The 20,793-nt window shown below is 41.9% G+C and overlaps 2 protein-coding genes across 4 annotated transcripts in view; both read right to left on the reverse strand.

The window, feature by feature from the left end:
- The window catches only part of LOC139929800 (BAR/IMD domain-containing adapter protein 2-like), a 51,116-nt gene extending 37,838 nt beyond the window's left edge, over positions 1–13,278 (reverse strand). For all 3 annotated transcript variants that reach the window (XM_071922838.2, XM_071922840.2, XM_071922839.2), the window contains exon 1: positions 13,084–13,278. In XM_071922838.2, the coding sequence (XP_071778939.1) occupies positions 13,084–13,155 (72 nt within the window). In that variant the 5' untranslated portion in view covers positions 13,156–13,278. The remainder of the gene's footprint in view (positions 1–13,083) is intronic.
- A 1,766-nt stretch (positions 13,279–15,044) lies between these two features.
- Positions 15,045–20,076, reverse strand: LOC139929824 (charged multivesicular body protein 6-like). Its single transcript, XM_071922868.2, has 8 exons — positions 19,895–20,076; positions 19,230–19,339; positions 18,622–18,709; positions 18,165–18,251; positions 17,659–17,724; positions 17,075–17,155; positions 15,607–15,682; positions 15,045–15,504 (listed from the first exon to the last, which is right to left on the reverse strand). The coding sequence occupies exons 1-8, from the start codon at positions 19,958–19,960 to the stop codon at positions 15,455–15,457; spliced, it is 624 nt and encodes a 207-aa protein (XP_071778969.1). The 5' UTR covers positions 19,961–20,076; the 3' UTR covers positions 15,045–15,454.
- Positions 20,077–20,793: the final 717 nt, after the last annotated feature.

Below are 20,793 nucleotides of genomic sequence, written 5' to 3' on the forward strand. Positions count from 1 at the left end.
GTTGCTTTTAATGAGAGCGAAGACGTGGATAGAAAGAGCATGCGTGTGTATGTGTACATGTTTGCTTGTCGGAGTGTACTCATAGGTGTGTATCTTCAGGAGTCGTAGTTCAAGTGGTTCGAGTGCAGCACAGCCTACCGACTGTAGAAATACCAATGAGTCAGACACTTGTGATAAAACACTGACAATTTCTTCACCAACAATAACTATTACTATGTTTCCACACGACTGTACATGCATCTAAAGTAGGTACAGCACAAACTGGATTGGATTATGGAAATAGGAATACTATAAAAAAAAAGAAAGCTGTAGCCGTCATCGATCTCAACCGTAATTAAAAGGTACTGCCTGGAGCTGTATGATCTTGGGATTAAACAGGTTTATCCATGTTGATAATAGGGCTTGTTGGTGATCAAAACAAGAATAGCCAGTCAAAACCAGTGAAAACAGTCATCATCATTCACATGGTTGACAGTGTGTGCATCTTTTCCCACTATGTACCAACACGAACTGCAGAATTTGTTGCATTTTTGTAAGGCACAAATTTTGTCCTTGTCGTTGAAAATGGAGGTGACTAAGAAGAGTAAGTAAAAATACAGGTTAGGGGTTATTCAAGTCCAACGCTGAAGAGATCAGGTCCCTACGGCTGTGACTGGCTGAAATCAGAGGTCACCTTCCTCCCTCCCTCCCACCAAAAAGTTCCTCTTCTTCTGCTAACTGGGTCTAGCCTTCCAGCGAAATGGACTCACACCAGGTCTACAGTGCACTGGCTCAGCGGGAACGCAGGATGAAATTCTGGGGGCAAGACTCACTTTGCATACACTGCAATGGTACTTGGAGGAAAACAAAGCAAAACAAAAAAACATTTTTCAAATGAAATTTCAAAAGTGAGCATATTCAGGTATTCTCAACATAAGAGAGAGACTCCCTTGTATTCACATCTGATTCCCCTTTAAAAAGGGACATTATGTCAGTTTATTCAAAAGCTCTCTCCAAGAGACGGGGTCTTTGATGGCCAGATAATCATATGAACTGGTCCAGTAGCGACTGGTGGTTACTATCTAGTGATGTTAGTATAGTATACTAGAAGGAGAGAAGCATAATTGGGGTAGAATCTAGCTTGAAGTGTACACACACACACACACACACACACACGCACACACACCCTTCTCCCACAAACGGCAGCCCCGCTCTCGCTGACTCTGGGAAGATAAAAGAGTAACGTATCCCTACGGGGCTTGCTAAGGAAATGTTTATTCCTACATCTCTCCTCTCTCTGTCTGCCTCTGATGTAAAGTGCATCTCATTGAGGGGATAAGGTCACACAAAGTGTGCAGACACACATTACAGATGAGCACATTCATGCATGTGCGCGTACTCATACACACACCTACACTCACACAAGATGTCATAAGAAACAGTGGTGGTGTTTCTAACTGGTGGGAGGATTACATAACAAAGCTAACTCAGTGCATCACCATTATGGCACACTCTCCCACTGAGGAGGCCAAGGGTAGCTGACACAGGCCTGGACGCCTTGTTTGCACACACACACACACACACACACACACTGACCTACTGCCACTGAATAGACAAACGCATAGAAAATCTATGCAGTTATGGAACAACTGTACATAAACAATCAGATGATTAGCCGCTGATATAACTATTACATAAGACAGATGCATTTTAAATAACAGGCAGTGAAGGGGAAAAAAGGGAAAAAAAAACAGAGGTAGTTTCTTTCTGCATCCCTTCCCATTGTTGCTAAATTTGCCATCCCAGTTCTCTTGTACTACATTCGTTACCCTAATTGTGGCAGCTAATTGGAAAATGGGGCCGAGAGGCACTTGAAGACAGAGAGAGAGAGAGAGAGAGAGAGAGAGAGAGAGAGAGAGAGAGAGAGAGAGAGAGAGAGAGAGAGAGAGAGAGAGAGAGAGACAGCAGGCAAGAGTACAAAAATTGAGAGGGCAAAACAGACTAAAAATAAAAGACGGAGAGAAACATATATATCATAATGTATATCACAGCCCATACAAACACTTCTCTGTATGATTTTTCAATTAAATAAAAAAAAACTATCACAGAAGTCTTGGCTGAAGTATTATCTCTTCCTCGACAGACACAAAGAAGTTGTCCATTTTGTGCTCGCCTAGAGGAGGACTGCATGAATTCATTATCAGCACCCGGGGCCAAAATTCAAAGAGACAATCAAAGGGGCAGAAAAACGGCTCCTACCAAATGAATCAAATCAGTCTGATAGTTATTTGTGCTGTGAGGTGAGACAGGAAGTATGTGGGGGACTAGGGAGCAGAAGCCCAAAGACTACAGATAAGGGGAAACATTATTAAGAGGATTAAAATGATTTCCCCCTGTGCCCAAACCAAATTAATTTCTCCTCAGCATGGAGGTAGCAAATGAAACAAGGTCATTGTATTTGAGATAGATTGCTGATTCTTCCTATGGGGCATTCATCCATCTCTGGTAGTTACTCATTCTGCCCTGGACACATGTATCATGAATATGCATGTGTATACACACACACACACACACACACACAAGCACACACACTAATGGCATGCAAAGGGGGCAATTTCAGCAAAGTAACACCAGCTGATTAGGACCAGGGGGAATCACGCGCAATCTGAAGTGAGGATGCCATCATCTGTTCCTTCTCCTCCTCCTCCTTACCCCCCTTCTACATGGCAATCAGCCGCAGGCCTGAAAATACCCGGGATCACTTGAGCACTCAAGTCACCAATTATTTGGTGAGGACTGTGAGGATGTGTCATGTGTTGACTGGGGAGGAGAAGCAGCACAATCTAATGATGTAATCAGGGAGGAATGTATAGAAAGTGGATAAAGTACAGATGGGACTAATGACGGACGTACAGTCCTCTCTCACTCATTCACATTGTGGAGCAGGTTTATGGAAGGTCTATATCAGCGGCAGTCTGGCTGAGAGACCTTTGATGTAAATTTCCTTATCTTGCCAAGAGAAATTCTTTAAATTACAGTGCATAGCTCCCCTCTGGCTGACTCCATTGATTCATGAGGCACAATGGGCCAGGACCGACTTCGGTACAAATTGTTCCACCGCCCTGCATCTACCACGCATTGGTACTGTCGATTTTTTTAAACTATTCTTCTTGTTGCAAGCACAGAGAAAGTCAGGCTTGTATGCTATATCTGCAACACAATAGCAACGCTCATGCGAGGTAGCATTCCATACAGAGATTATTAAATTTCACCGAAAGAATGCTGATTTGATTTAAAGGATCATGCTCAAAGATAGACACAAGCCCACATGTTTGGTCGTCTTGCATTTCCTCACATCTGATGGTAACACACTTAGCTAATGAACTATTAAGGACCGATGTCAGATTCAGGTCCCTGCGATGTTGGGACACTCTGATGAGAGTTATCAAGGGGGGCACACAGCAGTAGAGGATGTACAGTAGAAGGAGTCCAGAGGATCTCTGCAGAGCTACTGTGCAAGGGAAGGGAACACAGCCAACTTCTTACTGCAATACAGCTGGAAGAGGGGTCAGCTTGAGTAGGAGCATTTACAAAAGTTAAGAAGCAAGCACACACACCCAGACAGACAAACACACACAATTTTAAACAATGCTCATTCCAGAGCACAAGTCCCTTGCAGCTGAGGAAGAAGCCTAAAGCATTCTTAAAGCTGTGGTACGCACACAGTGTGCCTTCAGAGAAACCAGAGGTGAAAAGAGGGAAAGCCAGGGCGAAACTTGAGTCCTTGTGGAGAAAGTTCTTCCCAAGTTGTCTTGGAGAGAACAAACTTCTCAAGATCATGAGCACAGAGAAGGATTCGTACAGTTTGAGATCCATCCTGTCCTCTCGTTCTTTTGACATTAGATACTACACCGAATGTGTCACGGACAGACAAGAACACACAAGAAGAGACCGCTGGCTTCTTCTCACAACTTGACAAGGTGCCCAGCAAATCATGTTCCTTCACCCAGCTAACCAAACTGCCACTTTTGGCACTTCTTATGTTACATAGAATTATGCTACTCATGTCATGAAAATAAAATGAGATGTGTACATGTCAGGGTTGCTACCCTACTAGGTCAATAAGGGGCTTCAAGATTTCTTTAATTTAGCTCAATGAAAACATGATGTGCTTTACATCAGCCAATGGAACCATCCTTCCTGTTACAATCACAGAGAAATGTTTTGTCTCCTGTTCTGTGACCTGAATAAATAACTCCATGGGGCAGCATGTGTCTGGTGTGTCAGAGAAACTGGCTGTGATAACTTGGCCTCTGATGAGCTCTTTGTCCAACTCTAGCAAGCAATGTGAAGCGATAGCCTAACTTTTCAGTGGCAGGGGTCCAATTATGGACTTGTGACCCTGCGGATTCCTCAGGAGAACCAAGCCAAGAACATTTGTGCACCACTGTGCGTCAGTGTGTGTGTGTGTGTGTGTGTGTGTGTGTGTGTGTGTGTGTGAGAGAGAGAGAGAGACAGAGAGAGAAAGACAGGGTTGGGTATCGGCTGGATTTTATCAATTCCAATTCTGCTTATCGAATCCGGTTCTTATCGAATCTCGGTTCCAATTCTTATCATTGAGGAAAATTTAGATTAATTACAAACCAAATGTACTGAAATAAATAATGGATCAATGGAAAGGGTTGTGTTTGGGGTTCAGAGTCTTAGTCATCTCCCTGTAGAGAAAATCCACCTATAGAACTATCCCACTTGCTATTCTGACTGTTTCCACAGTGTTATGACAGGAAAAAAATCACAAAACTGACATGACTAACAGGATATCAATAATGTATTTTGCCCACTTAAAAATGGAGGAGACACAACCGTTGCACCCTCTTCACCACAAATCTTGTCATTGCTCAGAATTATTTTTCAATCACTTGCTATTGGAAAGGCGAATGTCAGCATGTCATGTGTGTGGTACCAGAGCGTGAGGCGTTAACGTTACTACTACTAGCTGCATCTATAACCTTTCGAGACGTCTGCAACACGTCGAAACGGTGCGCGGTTTTATATTCATGCCATGCAAATTCTTCATCATGTCAGAGGTGCCTTCCCCCTTGCAATAAATTATCTTGCTGTAGGTATTACATTTGGCTGCTGAGTGCTGCTGGTGCTCATTGTAGCCATCTAATAGGGACTGATTTAGACCTGGGATGTCAGGTGAAGGCAATTAACTACCTGTTAGGATAGAAAACTAGCAGTACTCTGGACCCCGAGGACCGGGGTAACGCTAGGTCCTAGCAGCAGGTTCTGCCAGTTAAATAAAAAATAAATAAATAAATAAAACACAATATAAAACTTGAATAGGTATAATGCTTCAGATTCAAAACTCATGTTTCTTAACGAATCCTCGGTTCATGACAATTTAGAACTGGCTCGTGATACCCAATGGGCTTGGCAGATTCAATCACAACAACTTGGCTAGACAGAGGACTTGATAGCTGTGTTTGGCCCACAATCGTCTACTAGTGGCTCAAGTGCAGCAGGGAAAACCGGGTCACGTCTCACCTCAACCAAGTCTCTGTCTCTCCCACCTTCGCAACGCAGTCTCTCTTGCTGCCAGCACACAAACAAATAATTGCTCGCCAGAGAGCAACTATTTACTCACAGATCTGTGTTTGTTTACACTGCTGTCATCTGCAGCCACTGTGACCCCCCCTCTCCCACCCCCACCCCTGCACCGACCACTCAACCCAACACAGGCCCTGGTTACCATGGCAACCGAGACCCAGGCTGGTTTGGAGCTCCACGTTAGTCATTTATTTGCTAGCTTTGGCTCTTTGACCAGCTACAGACCCGTTCTTTTTTGTTGAGGAAAAAACATTACTCTGGGAGATCTGAAATCCCCCAAAACATTATTTTAACTCTAGCTTCTAATCAATTGTTAAAAGTTAAGCTCAAAAGCAGCTTGGAAACGCACTGAGGTACTGGGTGCAGATTATTGTTTCCCCAAAGGACAAGCCAAGGGAAGATCAACACGTCATGTAATGAATAGTTTTATCAACCGCAGTTAGGCAAGTAAAACTGAAAGCATTTCACTTCAAACTGAGGTAATTCAATTACCAATTGAAGTTCTATATGGTGTCTTTAAAAATGTAAGGGTGTTTATCAATTATGGGTGTATATACATTTGTATAGGTCTTGCTGGTGATCTCCTTTCTTGCAACTTACAATGTTAACAAAGAATACAATGTAAACTCAAAATACATTTACAGCTCCTGTTTAGCTGTCCCACAATGTCAGTCTTTGTAACAAGAACTCAGTTAATTTGAAAGTGAAAACGTTGTCTTTTTCAACCTTGTGAAATCAAGACAATGGTAGTCTTGAAGGCAACAGTGTCTTTTATCTCATGCTCAGGGCTGTTCTTACCATTAGGCAAAGGTCAATTAGGAAGAAAAAAAACAACCTCTTTTTGTTACAATAATAATTATTTCAATCTTGAGTCATGACTCCCCCCCAACTGAGTCAGGCTACAGTGGTGGTGGGCTATTCCACTTCTGGCACAATTGCCTCTTGACTTTAAGCTTATTTTTCTTGCCACTGCACCAGTTGCTGCAAGAGACATACAAAATTCAAGCAAAGTTACCAAAGTGGTACAGAAATACAAAAGAGAGAAGAAAATAGCAGTTTTGTTGACACATTTTTTTCATCAAAGAATCAACTGTTGCCGCTAGCAATATTACCACTGCCTCCAAGCTCAGCCCCAACTTGAAGGTAATGTATAAAAAGGATGGATTGAAAAGGGTGAATGTTGGGACTCAGGGGGCCCCATTTGCCTTTGCCTGGGGCCCCCAAATCACTAAGTCCACCCCTGCTCATGCTGACACATCTCAGGGAGTCACAGAAAACACAGTATGCAAAAATGTCCATTCTGCAATATTGCTCTGATTGATTATTGTCATAGTGTGTGTGCCTGTGCATGCACACATAATGCAAATGTGTGGGAACACCAGTATTTTAGTCTGCTGTTTTATCAGAAACCAATTATTACAGAGGCTTTGGACATTAACTAGTTTGCAAGGGTCTTGAGGGTTACGTGATGCCACAGATCATTCTTCACAGAGACACAGGTGGAAGACACCCACGTAAAAAAAAAAAAAAAAAAAAGGGCCAGTAAGTGCAACAACAGCGTGTCTATCGTATTAGATTCACTTTACATCCCACTGGCACGGTTAACACAAAGTTTCACTGCATGGAGATGGCCTCATCAAAAGGAACATTTAATCCATGTGGGTATGCATGCCTAATTTCCTATTTGAAGTACAATAGCATGACTGGTCTGGGTCTGAGAGGATCATTGTGGTTGGCTGCTCAACTAGCCTGGTGGGTGTAGCGTGGCCAATGCTACTGAAACTAGCAGCATCTGCCACCGGAATATAATACTATACCCACAGGCATGTTAACTGAAGCCCATAACATGACCCATGAATATAAGGCCACCGTCCACTGCAACAGTACTGCCTGAAATCCTCTCTCTCTCCCTCTCCCTCTCTCTAATTACAGCTTAAGCCTCTCCACAGTAATTAGGGACTATTTCAACAAGGATGTGGAATGTCTCCCTCTCCTTTTCCCTCTCTCTTTCCCTCTCTCCATCTCCTTCTCTCTTCCACCCCCGCAAAAAAAAGCATCTTGATGCTCTCTGTAATGAAAAGAATAGCCTTATCCATGCTGCTTTTCGAGCAAGTCCTTAAAGTCATGTTTTGGAGCACATTCATGTTAACAAGGTGACTTTGTCTGTCAGGCTTCTTCCCAGTCACAACGGTGTAGCCTTGGATTTAGCACTGAGCATCTCCAGTCCCCCTTCTTGAAAGATCAGTGATGAGTAAAAGAAAAGAGAGAATGTCTCTAAACCATCCGCCCCCGGACGTGCAGAGAAGGTGGGTGTGTGGAGCAATAGTCCTCTCTCTGCATCGCAGTCAAAGGCACAGGGAAAGAACCTGCAGTTCCAAAGGCAATGAATGTTATGATGTCTCCTGCAGTGCATAATGCAATCTTTTCAAGGCCGCGGGCACCACCGGGCATAAAGTCGTTGAAACACTTTATTTTGGAGGCAGATGTTCAGGAGCTGAAGTCATTTTAAACTCCATTAAATGGAATATAAGGCAAGCGGTGCCTGATGTGATAAATTGCCAGAGAAGAGTAATATGGTGATAGATGGTATTTTTATTCACTAGTTGGCACTGACTGCAGGGTAGTTCTTAATGCAAGACCACAGGGAGAAAACATGGCACTGTATATACTTTCTTCAGTAACAGCTTTCAGGGAGGGAGGGCCGGTTTACATTGGAGCCGTTATGGGGCTTTCACAGAGCATTTTTCATCAGTTACTACAGAATTAACGCTTCAATACATCCCTTCATCTCTTGCTGAAACTAACACATGCATGCCTGCATGAAGCCCTGCAACCTGTCCCCATCCCTCCCTTTGTCTTCCACTCACTCTCCCTCTCCAACCCTTCACAGACTGCACAATTTCAGCACAATGATATGACAGCAACACATAAGAGTAATGGCACGTTGTTGCTAAGAGACCACCTGTTCAGATCTCCCACATGAGCTTGTGGTGAAACTGTAGTCCTCTTATCATTGGCAGAATATCATTCATTTGAGTGTAGTGAATGTCACGACAATATTTCAACTGAAACAACAACCAATGGCACAGAAAGAAGCCTCTTAAATGGAATAAGCTGGATTTCACATCAGGATTTTATCATATAGGTTACCGGAGCGGTGTCAGAATCATGACACTGTGAAGGTGTTAAGAACCAGAGAGTATAGTGTGTCAACTACTTCATCCAGTTACTGTCGGAGTCAAGCAACTCTTATTTTGTTTTCTTCATAACAGCCATTTGAGATAATAGCATCCGCTGGTTTCCAGGCTGTGTTGACACTTTGGGAGTGGTGCTGCATGGGAACAGGAGTGTTGTCCTGAGGGCTGGTACAGACAGGGCACACCCTTCTATTCCCTTACCTGCCAGGGTGTGTTCAAAACTAGTACCGCATATATCAAGTAGAGAACACTCAACACTCCTGAGTGACAAAGACTCTGAATAAATACAAAGTAAAAGGAATATTGTACTAGAGGGTGTGTTCAAATTGTCTAAAATGCTTCCTTTGCGTGTAAAAACATCCTGACTCTTTCGGAGAAAAGTTGATGGTGGAAATCGTGGAAATGGTTTAAACGGTTACATTTTTGACAAACTAAACGCTGTTCTTCCTCACTGTCTATTCCCCTCAGTCTTCTATTATCCATTTGTCTATTCTTCTCATTTTTCACCCTCTCCCACTGATCAATCACTTCTATTTGTCCTGCTCTTCAGCTACAGCAGAAATGCTCCCCCTCCCCCCCCAGCCAGGTCAGTGCTCAGACTCGTCGACACGTTAAGAGGCTTGACCTGGACCTCTACCTCCCTCAGACGCCCTGCAGAGGCCGACCGGCTCAGGTCCCCGCCCAGCCAGCTGGCGGAGATCACTGCGGCGCTTCCACTGATACGCATGCACACAGGTACAGACGCACCCACGCAAGCGCACTGTCAGTGTGTCAGTCTTAAATATCTGTCTCACCCTGTCAGTGTGGGAAATGACTAGATGCCAATCTCCGTGTCTGGAACTGCCTGTCTATGTGAGCGAGGAGAGCTGAAGTGAGTCACCGAGGCTCATGCTGGGTTTACAGGGTTGACTCCCCTGCTGATTAAGAGCAAGTCATCCCAAAAAACTAAGGAGTGCCTTTGGCCTTTACCAAATGAACAATGCTCACAATGTGATTCTGAATCTCGAGTCCCGCCCTCACTGTGCCTACAATCCCTGCCCTTTTGAACACACACACACACACACACACACACACACACACACACACACACACAACCGGGTTCACATGAGTCACAGCAGTGCAGTTTCCCCCCTCATCTCCCCTGCGATTACTCAGCATCTGTCCAACTATCCCACTGTCTCCAATGACTGTGCAGCCGCCGTATGCTTCCACATCACCTTCTCTTCCTCAGGCGAACATACTCGCATATGCGAGGCGATGTGTGCGTGCACACAGAAAGCAGACACAAACACAATCACTGTCTAATAACATAGCACGGAGGGATTCAAATGTGTATTGAGCTGAATGAGTATTTGGACAGATGTTTTGGTTCCATACTCATCTTGAATATGATACGACACCATAGCTATGAGATTTAAGTGTCAGCCTTAAAATATAGCTTATTTTCAGCTATATTGGATGGACAGTTAAAGGACGACAATATACACTGGCCCTTGCCCCACGTTTCAGGGTGCCAAAAAATATCTGAATCAGTTTAAGGTTAAATGCATCAGTCATGTCTTCATATGTAGTCAAGAAACTTAACGTCCAATGACCTCTGCATCACAAGAATCTTGATATATTGTTTTCAATATATCTTCCTCAGATTTTTGCATTGTAACGTATCTATAAGAATTCAACTGTTGACTGTGCTTGTTTACCACAGCAGTATGGAGTACATGGAGCACAATACATGAGGCTCAAATCATTCTCCTGCTCCCCATGAACCTTAAAGATAGGCATGACTAGCTTAAAAAGCTGTGGGGAAAATAGCAGGGAGCATCAACTGCTGAAGTCATTCATGCTTATCTTGAAGCTCAAGAGCTGGTTTGACAACTCAGATCCTTGTTTACTTGGATTAATTTGACCAACCTTGTTCAACCATATTGCCTCAGAGTAATTTAGAATCAAGTACAGTCTATAGCAAAAATGCCAAAAGGCTGGAAAAAAAAACCCTGACAATAAGATACAGAGTCTGGTCATATTTATGGGTTAAAGACCTTTAGAGGTCAATGCACATAATGGTCACCTATGATCAATGACTTTTGATCTACCCGAATATCTTTGGCCCCTTGAAATAGGGAGAGAATGTGCAACAAGGGATGTAGCTTTACTGTTCATTCAATGTGTCTGGCAGTTCCATCAAATTAAAGCTGGCAGCCTGCACTTAAACCTCGACATTTTGCAATTTTGCATCCAAAGTAATAACAAGAGGGAGTTGAATAATCAAACATGGCGCTGTTCAAATATTTAAGGATAACTCTGTCTATCCCTCAATTAAAATCCCATCTATTTCCAACCGAAGTGTCGTTGAGGGTATACAGGCTACACCTACATCATTCAAAACGCATACTGAGAAAGAGTGAGGCTATTTACCATGGACACATATACTGTATATATGGTGGGGTCGAAGTGAACCCACATCTTCAACTAACACTAAATAACTACTAGGCTGCAGGGTTGGTGGAGGAAGCACGGGGAGTGCCGAACAAGCCAGCGACTATAGATATGCCCTCTCTGGCCTCCTTGCTTTAACTAGTAGGTCAGATCCCTGGTGTGGCACAGGGGCTCCGGCTCTCCACTCCACTACCCATCAATGAGCCAGGCTGTCAGGGGTTTGATGGGGTTCCTCCACCCCAGAGACACGGGCCCACCGCTGGGCTCAAACTTGGATGAGCAGGAAAGGTTCCTGCGTGTCTATGTAGACTAACCCACATTAGCAGGTATAAAGCCAACGACTTTGGACAAGACCGGGCCGGCCAGCATCACATACACAGCGACTGTAGGCTATGTGACCAATGCAGCACAGAAATATAAGCTCTAATGAATCATTCACTTCCCTTGTTGGCTCTAAAAGAAGCACCAGTCAGTCAGTCCTCTGACAAGTCTCTGCTCATCTGACCTCCTTTCTGATAGATGTCTATTCCCTGTAGAACACCGAGCGGCTCCCCTCTCCCTATTCTTGGGCTCTGACCTTCTTTTAGGGGAATTAGCACTGGCTTAGGGTACAGTGGCAGTGAACAGGGTAGTAGGGACACCGTTACGGGCTTTTATAATTATTGAGGAATATAAGAAAACCCCTCAGCCACCTCCTCTGGTTGGAGTGAAGAGTCTAATCGAAATGGAAACCTGAGATTGGAAAATCACGATGCAGACACACCCCCATAACAACAGGTTTTGTTAGCATTCCATCAGTATCAACAGGTGCTTCCCACTCTGAAACATGGCAACAGTGCTAAAGCAAGGACTCCAAGGAAATACAGTCAGAATGAATTACTAGCAATCCATTCAGGGCCAAGGATAATCTTTTTTTTTGCCTTTCCTCTTTGTTAGGTGAATATGTGATTTTTCTTACAATGCTGAGGCCTAAGTCTGCAAGTGCATGCAAATTCCGAGGTGCTGGATGGAAATAACTTGTGTCCCTATATAAGTCAGGCTGTATGTGTCCTGGTCCAACAGTCAGACTTTCAAAAAAAACATCCTGGTTGAACACAGATAGGAAATTGTAATTGAGTGGAAAGTTCAAGCTATTTTCTGCAGAACAGGTTTGGATGTTGAAATCCCTATAGGGCAAATGTTTGCAGTACTTGTTGCAACACAGACCCAACCTTCCCTGCCCATCAAACACCAACTCCTGGAATGTCTCCACTCCAGCAAGAAAACTGAAGAAATCCATTGGAATTTGGATGCTTAGTCAACACATCATAGAAATGCACTGAAAGCTGAATGGTTAATAGGTACATTATAGGAATACATTGAAAGCTGAATGGTTAATCAATAATCTAGTGTGTGGGTGTGTGTGGGTGTGTGTGAGAGAGAGAGAGAGAGAGAGAGAGAGAGAGAGAGAGAGAGAGAGAGAGAGAGAGAGAGAGAGAGAGAGAGAGACTTTCTGCAAGGATTGAAGCAATTTTGGCTGACAGGTGCGGCAGTCATTATCAAGCCAGGTGGCATGCAAAAAAACAAGAAAAGAGAAAAAAAAAAACAGTATCGTGTGGAAAATACCCCAAAGCATTGAACAGAGCATTTTGAACGATTGGCAACTGATCAGTAAAGCCTACTGAGCGCTACTGCGCCTCTCCCTAAAAAGATGATCGCAAAAGATTCGTGAGGCTCTGAATGCGCTTTTGACCAAAGAATGTGAGAGCAAATTCTGCATCATGAAGGAATAACAGTGTCTGTCTGGTTATTTGAAATCATTATTATCATATGCATCCCGAGGCACAAAACTTTATTCATTAGTTGAACACTAGCCTACCTTGTAGACATTCTCCGTTATGCGGTGAACCTCGTCGGTGCGAGACATGTTGAAATCTTCAGCCAGGACCATAAACGGTATTTTCCTTGAGGAAAGGTATCCACGTAAAAGGGGGAAATGGGTAAATCAACGAGTTCAATCAAACAATGGGCGAGGTAACACGCCTATGAGAGTAAAACGATGCTGCGCTCCCGAAACCCCACTCCAACTAAACACACCTTCCCTCACCGCTGCTGACAGTCGGCTGTGTGCTGCCTTCAGGTGCTCCTCGTGAGCTCCGAATTCTCGCAGGTTTAAGGCGCACATTTAAGTGCTATATTTGGTCAGAAATAAAAACAAAACAAAATGGACGCTGTAACAAATATATATAGTATATATATATTTTTGTTTTGTTTTGTTTTTTAGTGGCTGTTTTATTTTAGAAATCAAGCCTTTAAGAGCTTCTTTGTGCTGCAGAAGCAGAATCAATAGGAGGAAATACACATCAGGAATGTAATAGGTGTTTTAATGGCTTCATTCATTCATTTTCTTTATCCCCTTGTGTGTATTCAGGGTCATGGGAGACTGGAGTCCATCCCAACATACACTGGGTGAAAGGCAGAGTAACACCCTGGACAGGTGGCCAGTCTTTCACAGGGCGAACAGATAGACAGACAGACAATCACTCACACTCATGTGTAGCCTATACCTATGGGCAATTTAGAGTTTCCAGTCCACCCAACCTGCATGTATAACTTTAAACAAAGAGTCAAAATAGAAACATAGCCTACAATAATACTATCTCTACTTATTTAGATGTAATGCCAAACAATATTTATAAAATCCATCACTATTACCGTCAATTGTTGACATGGCTTCCATGCTCTCTAAACATCTTAGTAACTCGGGTAGCCTACCATAGGACATTCCCACTTTCCCAGTTGTATTCACCACTTTGTCGGGTGGTTCATGTGCGCTCAAATCGTAATCGCCATATTTCCCACAGTCCGACAGCATTAGAACGCAGCAGCATTTTGTCAAATCGCAGAGATTTGGTGCGCCACCCTCCCATATCTCTGTGCCAAATGAGCTCGATTATTGCTGTAATATTCAGAAGGAAATTACTTTTTCCTTTTACAAAGATTACATTTTAAACATATTTCATAGCTTAAATATAATTATCCGTCCTAAAATCATTATAATATGCCTATAACATTTATATTAGGACTTCTAGCGTGTCTGTAATAGGCCTATATGCTGTACTAGTCTGATCCTATGGAGACTTAAATGCTGTGTTATTTGTATAGTATCCTTCTAAAATCATTATAGGATTTGGCATATACAAATGTGAACATGTAGGCCTATCTTTATCAAAATACTGCTGTCATCTGGCTATATTATAAAAGTATGTGCAATACAGTTGTCACCATGCAGTTTCTCACTTCTCTCTTCACAAGAGAACATATTATGTATACAATTGCATTATGTAAGGCTGTAAGTCATACTGTAACTGTTTGCAGTAACACCATAGGTGATGTTTTTCTCACAGTGGATAATTGGTGTTAGCTCCATTGTACATGCTAATTAGTGTCTAAGTGCCCACATAGTGTGGGATTGTAAATACTGTATTGGCTTTCTCATCTGGGTAAAATGTCTCCCACATATCAACAACATGAGCTTTCTAATTTATGTCAATAACCACACACACTTCATTGGGGGAATGTGAATGGAGACACTTGTTTTATAGTCGAGTCAAAAAACTGGCAAGTAGTGCCCTCTTCTGGTGAATGGATTTTACACATTAAACTGAAATTGAGAAGAAAATATTCTGTTCAGGAAAAACAAAGATCTTAAAACATGTCATCATTAACCACTTTCAGAGTCTGCAATGGCAGTAGAAGCATCAATATTTTAACTGAATTATAATAATAAAAAAAGGTCAAAGGGTAAACCAGGTTTGAAAAAAAAAAGCCAAGAAAATGCATTGTTAGCCACACTTGACTTTAATATGTAAAACATCTAAAAATTAGTAGTGTCATTCTGTTATGCCATAATCAGTACAGGTACAATGTGACACTGCTTTGCCAATCCAAGTCAGACACAGAAGAACAGAATAGTTCACTTTCCTTCATGTAGTTCATTCTTCATTTAAAAAAAATGTGTACAGTGGAGAGGAGCAGCAAACCAAAGTACAGACACAGTGCTAATCTTCTGAAATGTGTAAAGGTGCACTGATGTCTGTGTATCCCCCATTCAACCCACTAACAAACATCTCCTCTTTTCTTTAAGGATGAAATACTGTTAGTAATAGAAGGCCCATCAGTACACAGAGAGTATGGCTGCTCCATGTAGTGTGAGCCCAACACTGGATATCTACACCAAATTCAGTCTGTTAGGCTGCCAACATCTCTCTGTCTGGCTTGTTCTTTGCTTGTTTCTTCTCTAGAAAACACAAAATGAAGCAGATATCGTCAGTTTGAGGTCAATTATACACATATGTATGATGTATGATGGTGTGAAACAAGAAGGTTAACAGTGTAGTACCTGGCTCAGCTTTAGCCGCCTCTGGGACCTCCGGTATTGGCTCAGTGGGGACATCTGGAAGTGCTACATCTTCTCCCTGTTTCAGTACAGGATACACAGTATGTACATCTGATAGGTTAATGGTTTTGGTGATTTTCATATTTTAACCTCAACTGAAGGAATACAGGTTCCTATAGGGCAAAAGTTCCCTTGGTTGAAATCTGTTCAAAACCCATTCAGTTCTATGGTGATGATTGTTGATCAGTGAGATTTAGTTAGGCTCATTCTCTGTACAGTCCTTTGAAACATGCTTGTGATAAAGGGCTGTATAAATAAACAAACTTGAACTTGAACTTCAATTAGATAAACTCAAAAATGCATGGTCCGTCAAGATATAAACAAGCTGTTTTTTCTTAGTTCCTCAAAAGTTGACATTTTGGAGATGTGAGGTTTTTGTCCGACAACAGCAACATGCTGCAGTTCAACACTTTGCAACCCACTCAGGAGACTCTAATAAAAATTATAATGTGTGGGGACAGGGGGGATCGGAGGAGTGGGCTTTTGGCCATAAAGTCAAAGATTCAAATGGCTGGGAATAACCTAATGGAATGGCTGGGAAAATCCATATGTGTAAGTTCCTCAGACAAGTCAGGAGATATGTGGGAAAAGTTATTCATACTCAGACTCGGGCTACACAGCGGTTAATGTTCTCTTTTTTATGGCACATCCAGAACGTTGAGATCAGCTATTTGTAGGGAAATGCTGTTTACATTGACTTTTGCATGTTCCCTTTATCATCATCCCATTCTGTCTTGATTGATGTTTCTTTTGGACGTCACTCCTTTGCGTAGCCTACTATAAATATAATTATTTGCAGTGACATTCAGTTGCACAATTGAGTTTAATTTCTATAATTGGATCTAACCCAGGCAGAGACTCAATGCCTGTGTTGAAGTGTGAAACATAGTAATTTATGTACTTTGACAGGCTGGGGAGTGTCTGTCATTTGGAATAATCATACTATGAAAAGAAGAATTTGTTGAGGTTTTAATTATTATGAATCTACCAAATTAATACTCACAACTGTTGTTAGACTATAGCCTATTATCACACTTAAAATATTGTGGTTTTCTTCAAAGTGCTTGTAGGTTTGCTAGGATCATTCCACCTCCTCTTGAGAGACAGATATTGTGCATCCAAAAATAAGCCTGAGGTCAGAATACCGACATGCAGAGTTTTGGTATAAAATCCCCACTGCACAGACTTGACTCAACTCTGAATCACAGCTTTAAACTTTTAACTCTGTAGCCCCTCGACTGCTCCAGTGGAAGTGCTAAGTGGCCAACAGTTGAAGTCTGTGGTTGCACTGGGGTCAATGTGTGTGTAACTGTATGAATGTGAAGCAGGGTGTTGCTGGAAAAGAGCATGCATGCTCAGCAAACGTTCTCTGGATAAATAAAGGTAAAAAATAACACAGATGAACACCCACCTGAGTGATAGCTTCCAGCTCTGCTAGAACAGCGTCTTCATCCTCCTCTGTTAGGGACCCAGCCAGCATCTCATCTATTTGCTGCAGGACCATAAAAATGTACATTAGTTGGTTGCACAATGACAACACAGATTTTGTTTTCCTTTACTGAACAAGTACAAGCATGGGCATCTCATTTTATGTGCTTGATAATTAAGATCACAGTTCTGAATACTTTAATGGACATTGAAAAAAACAAAAACATTATTGTTTTATTCAATAGACAGTTGTGGTGAAAAAAGTATTCATGTGCAGACATGAAGTCTAGAAAGGGTCCAACTTAACCAATCAGTATCCTCTCAACAAATTTTGTAATGTAGGGAAATTAATAAACAAACTTTCAGCATAATTTCACCATCTTCAAAAAGCAATGTGTTGGTACTCGGTTCTTGGTAGTGACCTTTAGCAAGGACTTTACAATACAAAGACTGTAACCTACTCAGGCTGATACCCAATACCCGTAAACAATTGGATGGGCAGCAATAGCTACACACAAGTGCTCTTGACTGGCATCAAGTGGGTGTTGATAATAATAGGATATTTACCCTTTGATACTCAATAGCTTCCTGGGTCTCATCCATGATTCTCTCCACATCCTCTATAGACATGACCTGACACAAACAAGACAAGAATACCCATATTAAGGAAAAGAGGGTTTTTGATCAAAAGTGTTTTTCACATACTTTTTTTTTCTGGCTGGATTGTGAGATGAGAATTTCCTGAGCAAGATCTGAACACTGTATCCAAGGATGTGCTGCAGTCACACTGCTGTAGTCAAGGATTTGCTTCTTAATCCTTTAATCTTCAAACAATGTGCACCGGCTATGCTAACACAAAACACAAGCTTTCTGTGCTGCTCAATCCTCACGCAAGGATCGCATTAAAGAAAGTAAGCTTTCCAGCAGAAAGTTTGACAGTGTACAGCAAAATCCTGTTTTTGAAAAAGCACGGACTGCCACAAATCAAAAGCTTAAGGGGGTATTATCACAAGAGGGCGAGAGGCATATTTCTAAATTAAAAAGACAGTCAAAATACATGAAAGAATATTTACCTCATGCATACTCTTCAGACAGTCATTGCCGATCTTGAGCCCCTCGATGAGTTTCATCTCAATTTGGATAAACTCAATATCTTGAACCTGTTGAGAAAAGACAAAAGACAAAAGAAAAAATAATCAAGCATACATAGATGATCAAAAACAGAACACTGCTTTTATGTTCCCATACTACAAATTTAACTACACAGTAATTAACATTCCAGTCAAACAGCATTTTGAGAGCATCTTGCTTCCTTAGTTTGATGTATTTCCTGTTGAAACAGGATATTGGGGCAGGACATAATGCAGGGAACGACCATTCAGAAGTGTAAACCAATGGGAAATCAGTTAGGGAGAGAAAGCTAGCTGTATTTGGGAGGGGCAGAGGGGTGGGATTGTTCAGAAATCAGTGTTGGTAGTAATTATTAAATACTGAATGGAATCAAATAGTCAAATGCAACAAGATCCTTACCATGCGCTCTAGGTTTGAAATCTGATTTTCAGTCTTGTCTAGTAGCTGATCCTGATACCGCTTCTTCTTAAGAAGCAGCAGTGCCTTCCTGCAGTAACAAACGGAAAAGGTAAAACAAAACAAAACATTATTATGATATTTTAGTGTAGTCCTAGAATGGCTGGTATTACAAACAAGACAATTGACATACACTCACAGATCATCCTGTTGATCCTGTGGAGGGACCTACACCTTGTCCAGTGTGTCAGGATCTGTGTCTAGTTGTGGAGTGTGTGTAGGGTTGTGTTTGTGGCAAAATTATCCCTATAGCTGTCTTTACCACAGGTCTAATATGGTAACCCTAACCCAACAAATACAAACTAGAAGAAGCCTATTTTCAGACAGGCAGTGCAACTTTTCAAAGTGTTCTTTCTTAAACCCAATATTTTGTTTTTAATAAATAAATGTAGGATATTCTGAAATATATTCCACAACTGCACCTTTTCAAGTTTTTCACTGCAGCTTGCCTACATGGCAATGGTGTTAAATCTACTGTTTCAGATCTGAACTGCACAGGGTACACCAACAACAGCTATTACTGACTGTAGCTGTTGGTCTACAGTACTTACTCTTTCCTCCCATCCTTCAGCAGCTGCTTGGCCAGAAGCCTCTCCTTCTCCAGCTGTAGTGTGATTCTCTTCTGGTACTGCTTCAGCTTATCTCTCTGCTGTTTCAGTTGCTACAAATAGAGAGAAAGCAAAAGGTCAGGCCTCTCCTTTTCAAGTCACAACATATAGGCTAGATGTAATAGCTTATTTCAGTACACACTGATACAACTAATTAGCACAATGGTATGTAATAAAACTATAATTGCCATAGGTATGCTAAATGTTATTAGCTTAGCTTATGGTTAGCTTAGCCTATCTTAAACACACTCATAATTGGATCTGGACTGCCTCTAAATCATAATAATGTATGTGCTTGAGAGACAGGCCAGCCAGCAAAATACCTGGCTGACCCTAGCTAGCTCTTGGCCAAAGGACAGTGTCTGACTGGTACCTGCTGGCACAGCTCACACAAAACAGCTGTCGCAGAGTAATTGGTTGGGTACAGTTAGCTTGATTAACAAACCAATGAAGTTTTATTGACGAAGAATGAACATAAAAAGGGATCTATATCGGATCGGCTACCTTTAACTCAAGCTACCTACTGGCCATGACGCAGTACAGCCACTTAAACATAGCCTATTAATCAGGGGCAATTGTAAACTAATCTGCTACCGAGATCAGCTCACCAAAATCGCTTTGTCTTGTTCCGTTACTCGAGAAGGGCGACTCTTTCTCCCAAAAACGTTTCCCATTATTTAGCCACATCCCCGCCACATCCCCCTGCATTAATAAACAAGATATTACTTCTTAGTAAGCATCTTGCTATAACATTTAACAGCCTGAAATTGCTAGCAGGCTAGCTGGCTAACGCCATAGCCACACCTCTTCCGTGTTTCCTACGGCAAGTGGGACAGGACAATGTTTCTGTTCGCCCCCAGTAGCTGCAGGTCCTTCCACTATGTCTCTGTGCCAGACTATATGGCAGTGATGATATCATGGTAACATATTATAAATTATTTAATATGTACTTTAATTTCTGTTCTGTCTTAAATAGTAAAGTATGTTGTGATATATTTGCAGTAATTATATAGTCAGATCATTTTCTCATGTAAATTATTTAAGGTCTAGTCCAATAAGTATTGCACCTTCTCAACACATGGGATTCTTTAGCAAAGGACCTTAATGTAACCTTACCCAAATTATTATAACTGTCAGCATTGTGGACAGTTGACTAACACCTTTTGAAAACCTCTCCCTCTGGGTGTCAACAGAATCAAATAGATTTAGAACTCCAATCTACTTCCTGATGTAAATGATATCTATACCCAGGTTTTAATGAATGCTTGGTTTGACTGGCCAACAGTATGCATAGTTAATCAGGTGTCCCGTAGTCTGTCAGACAATGGCCAGCCAGCTAGTTGCCAAACGAGCCTAAATCTCGGTGTCTCCATTGTTGCTGAGTGCTGAAGATCCAACACTGGATATTTGTGCCCAAAATATATAAATATTGGCCTGCTGTGGAAGGTTAGGCGCTCACTCAGTCCTACAAGCTTTATACCATCTAATCATAAAAAAAAATGATGCT

The sequence above is a fragment of the Centroberyx gerrardi genome, chromosome 7 (genome assembly GCF_048128805.1).
Source record: "Centroberyx gerrardi isolate f3 chromosome 7, fCenGer3.hap1.cur.20231027, whole genome shotgun sequence".
Lineage (NCBI taxonomy): Eukaryota > Metazoa > Chordata > Actinopteri > Beryciformes > Berycidae > Centroberyx > Centroberyx gerrardi.

What these genes read in the sequence shown, in the direction of transcription:
- LOC139929824 (XM_071922868.2), bottom strand. Translation starts at nt 19,960, where the DNA reads ATGGGAAACGTTTTTGGGAGAAAGAGTCGCCCTTCTCGAGTAACGGAA. An exon ending in AACAAGACAAAGCGATTTTG is followed by an intron (nt 19,340 to 19,894) that starts GTGAGCTGATCT and finishes CTCTATTTGTAG; the next exon opens with CAACTGAAACAGCAGAGAGA. An exon ending in CTGAAGGATGGGAGGAAAGA is followed by an intron (nt 18,710 to 19,229) that starts GTAAGTACTGTA and finishes TTGTTACTGCAG; the next exon opens with GAAGGCACTGCTGCTTCTTA.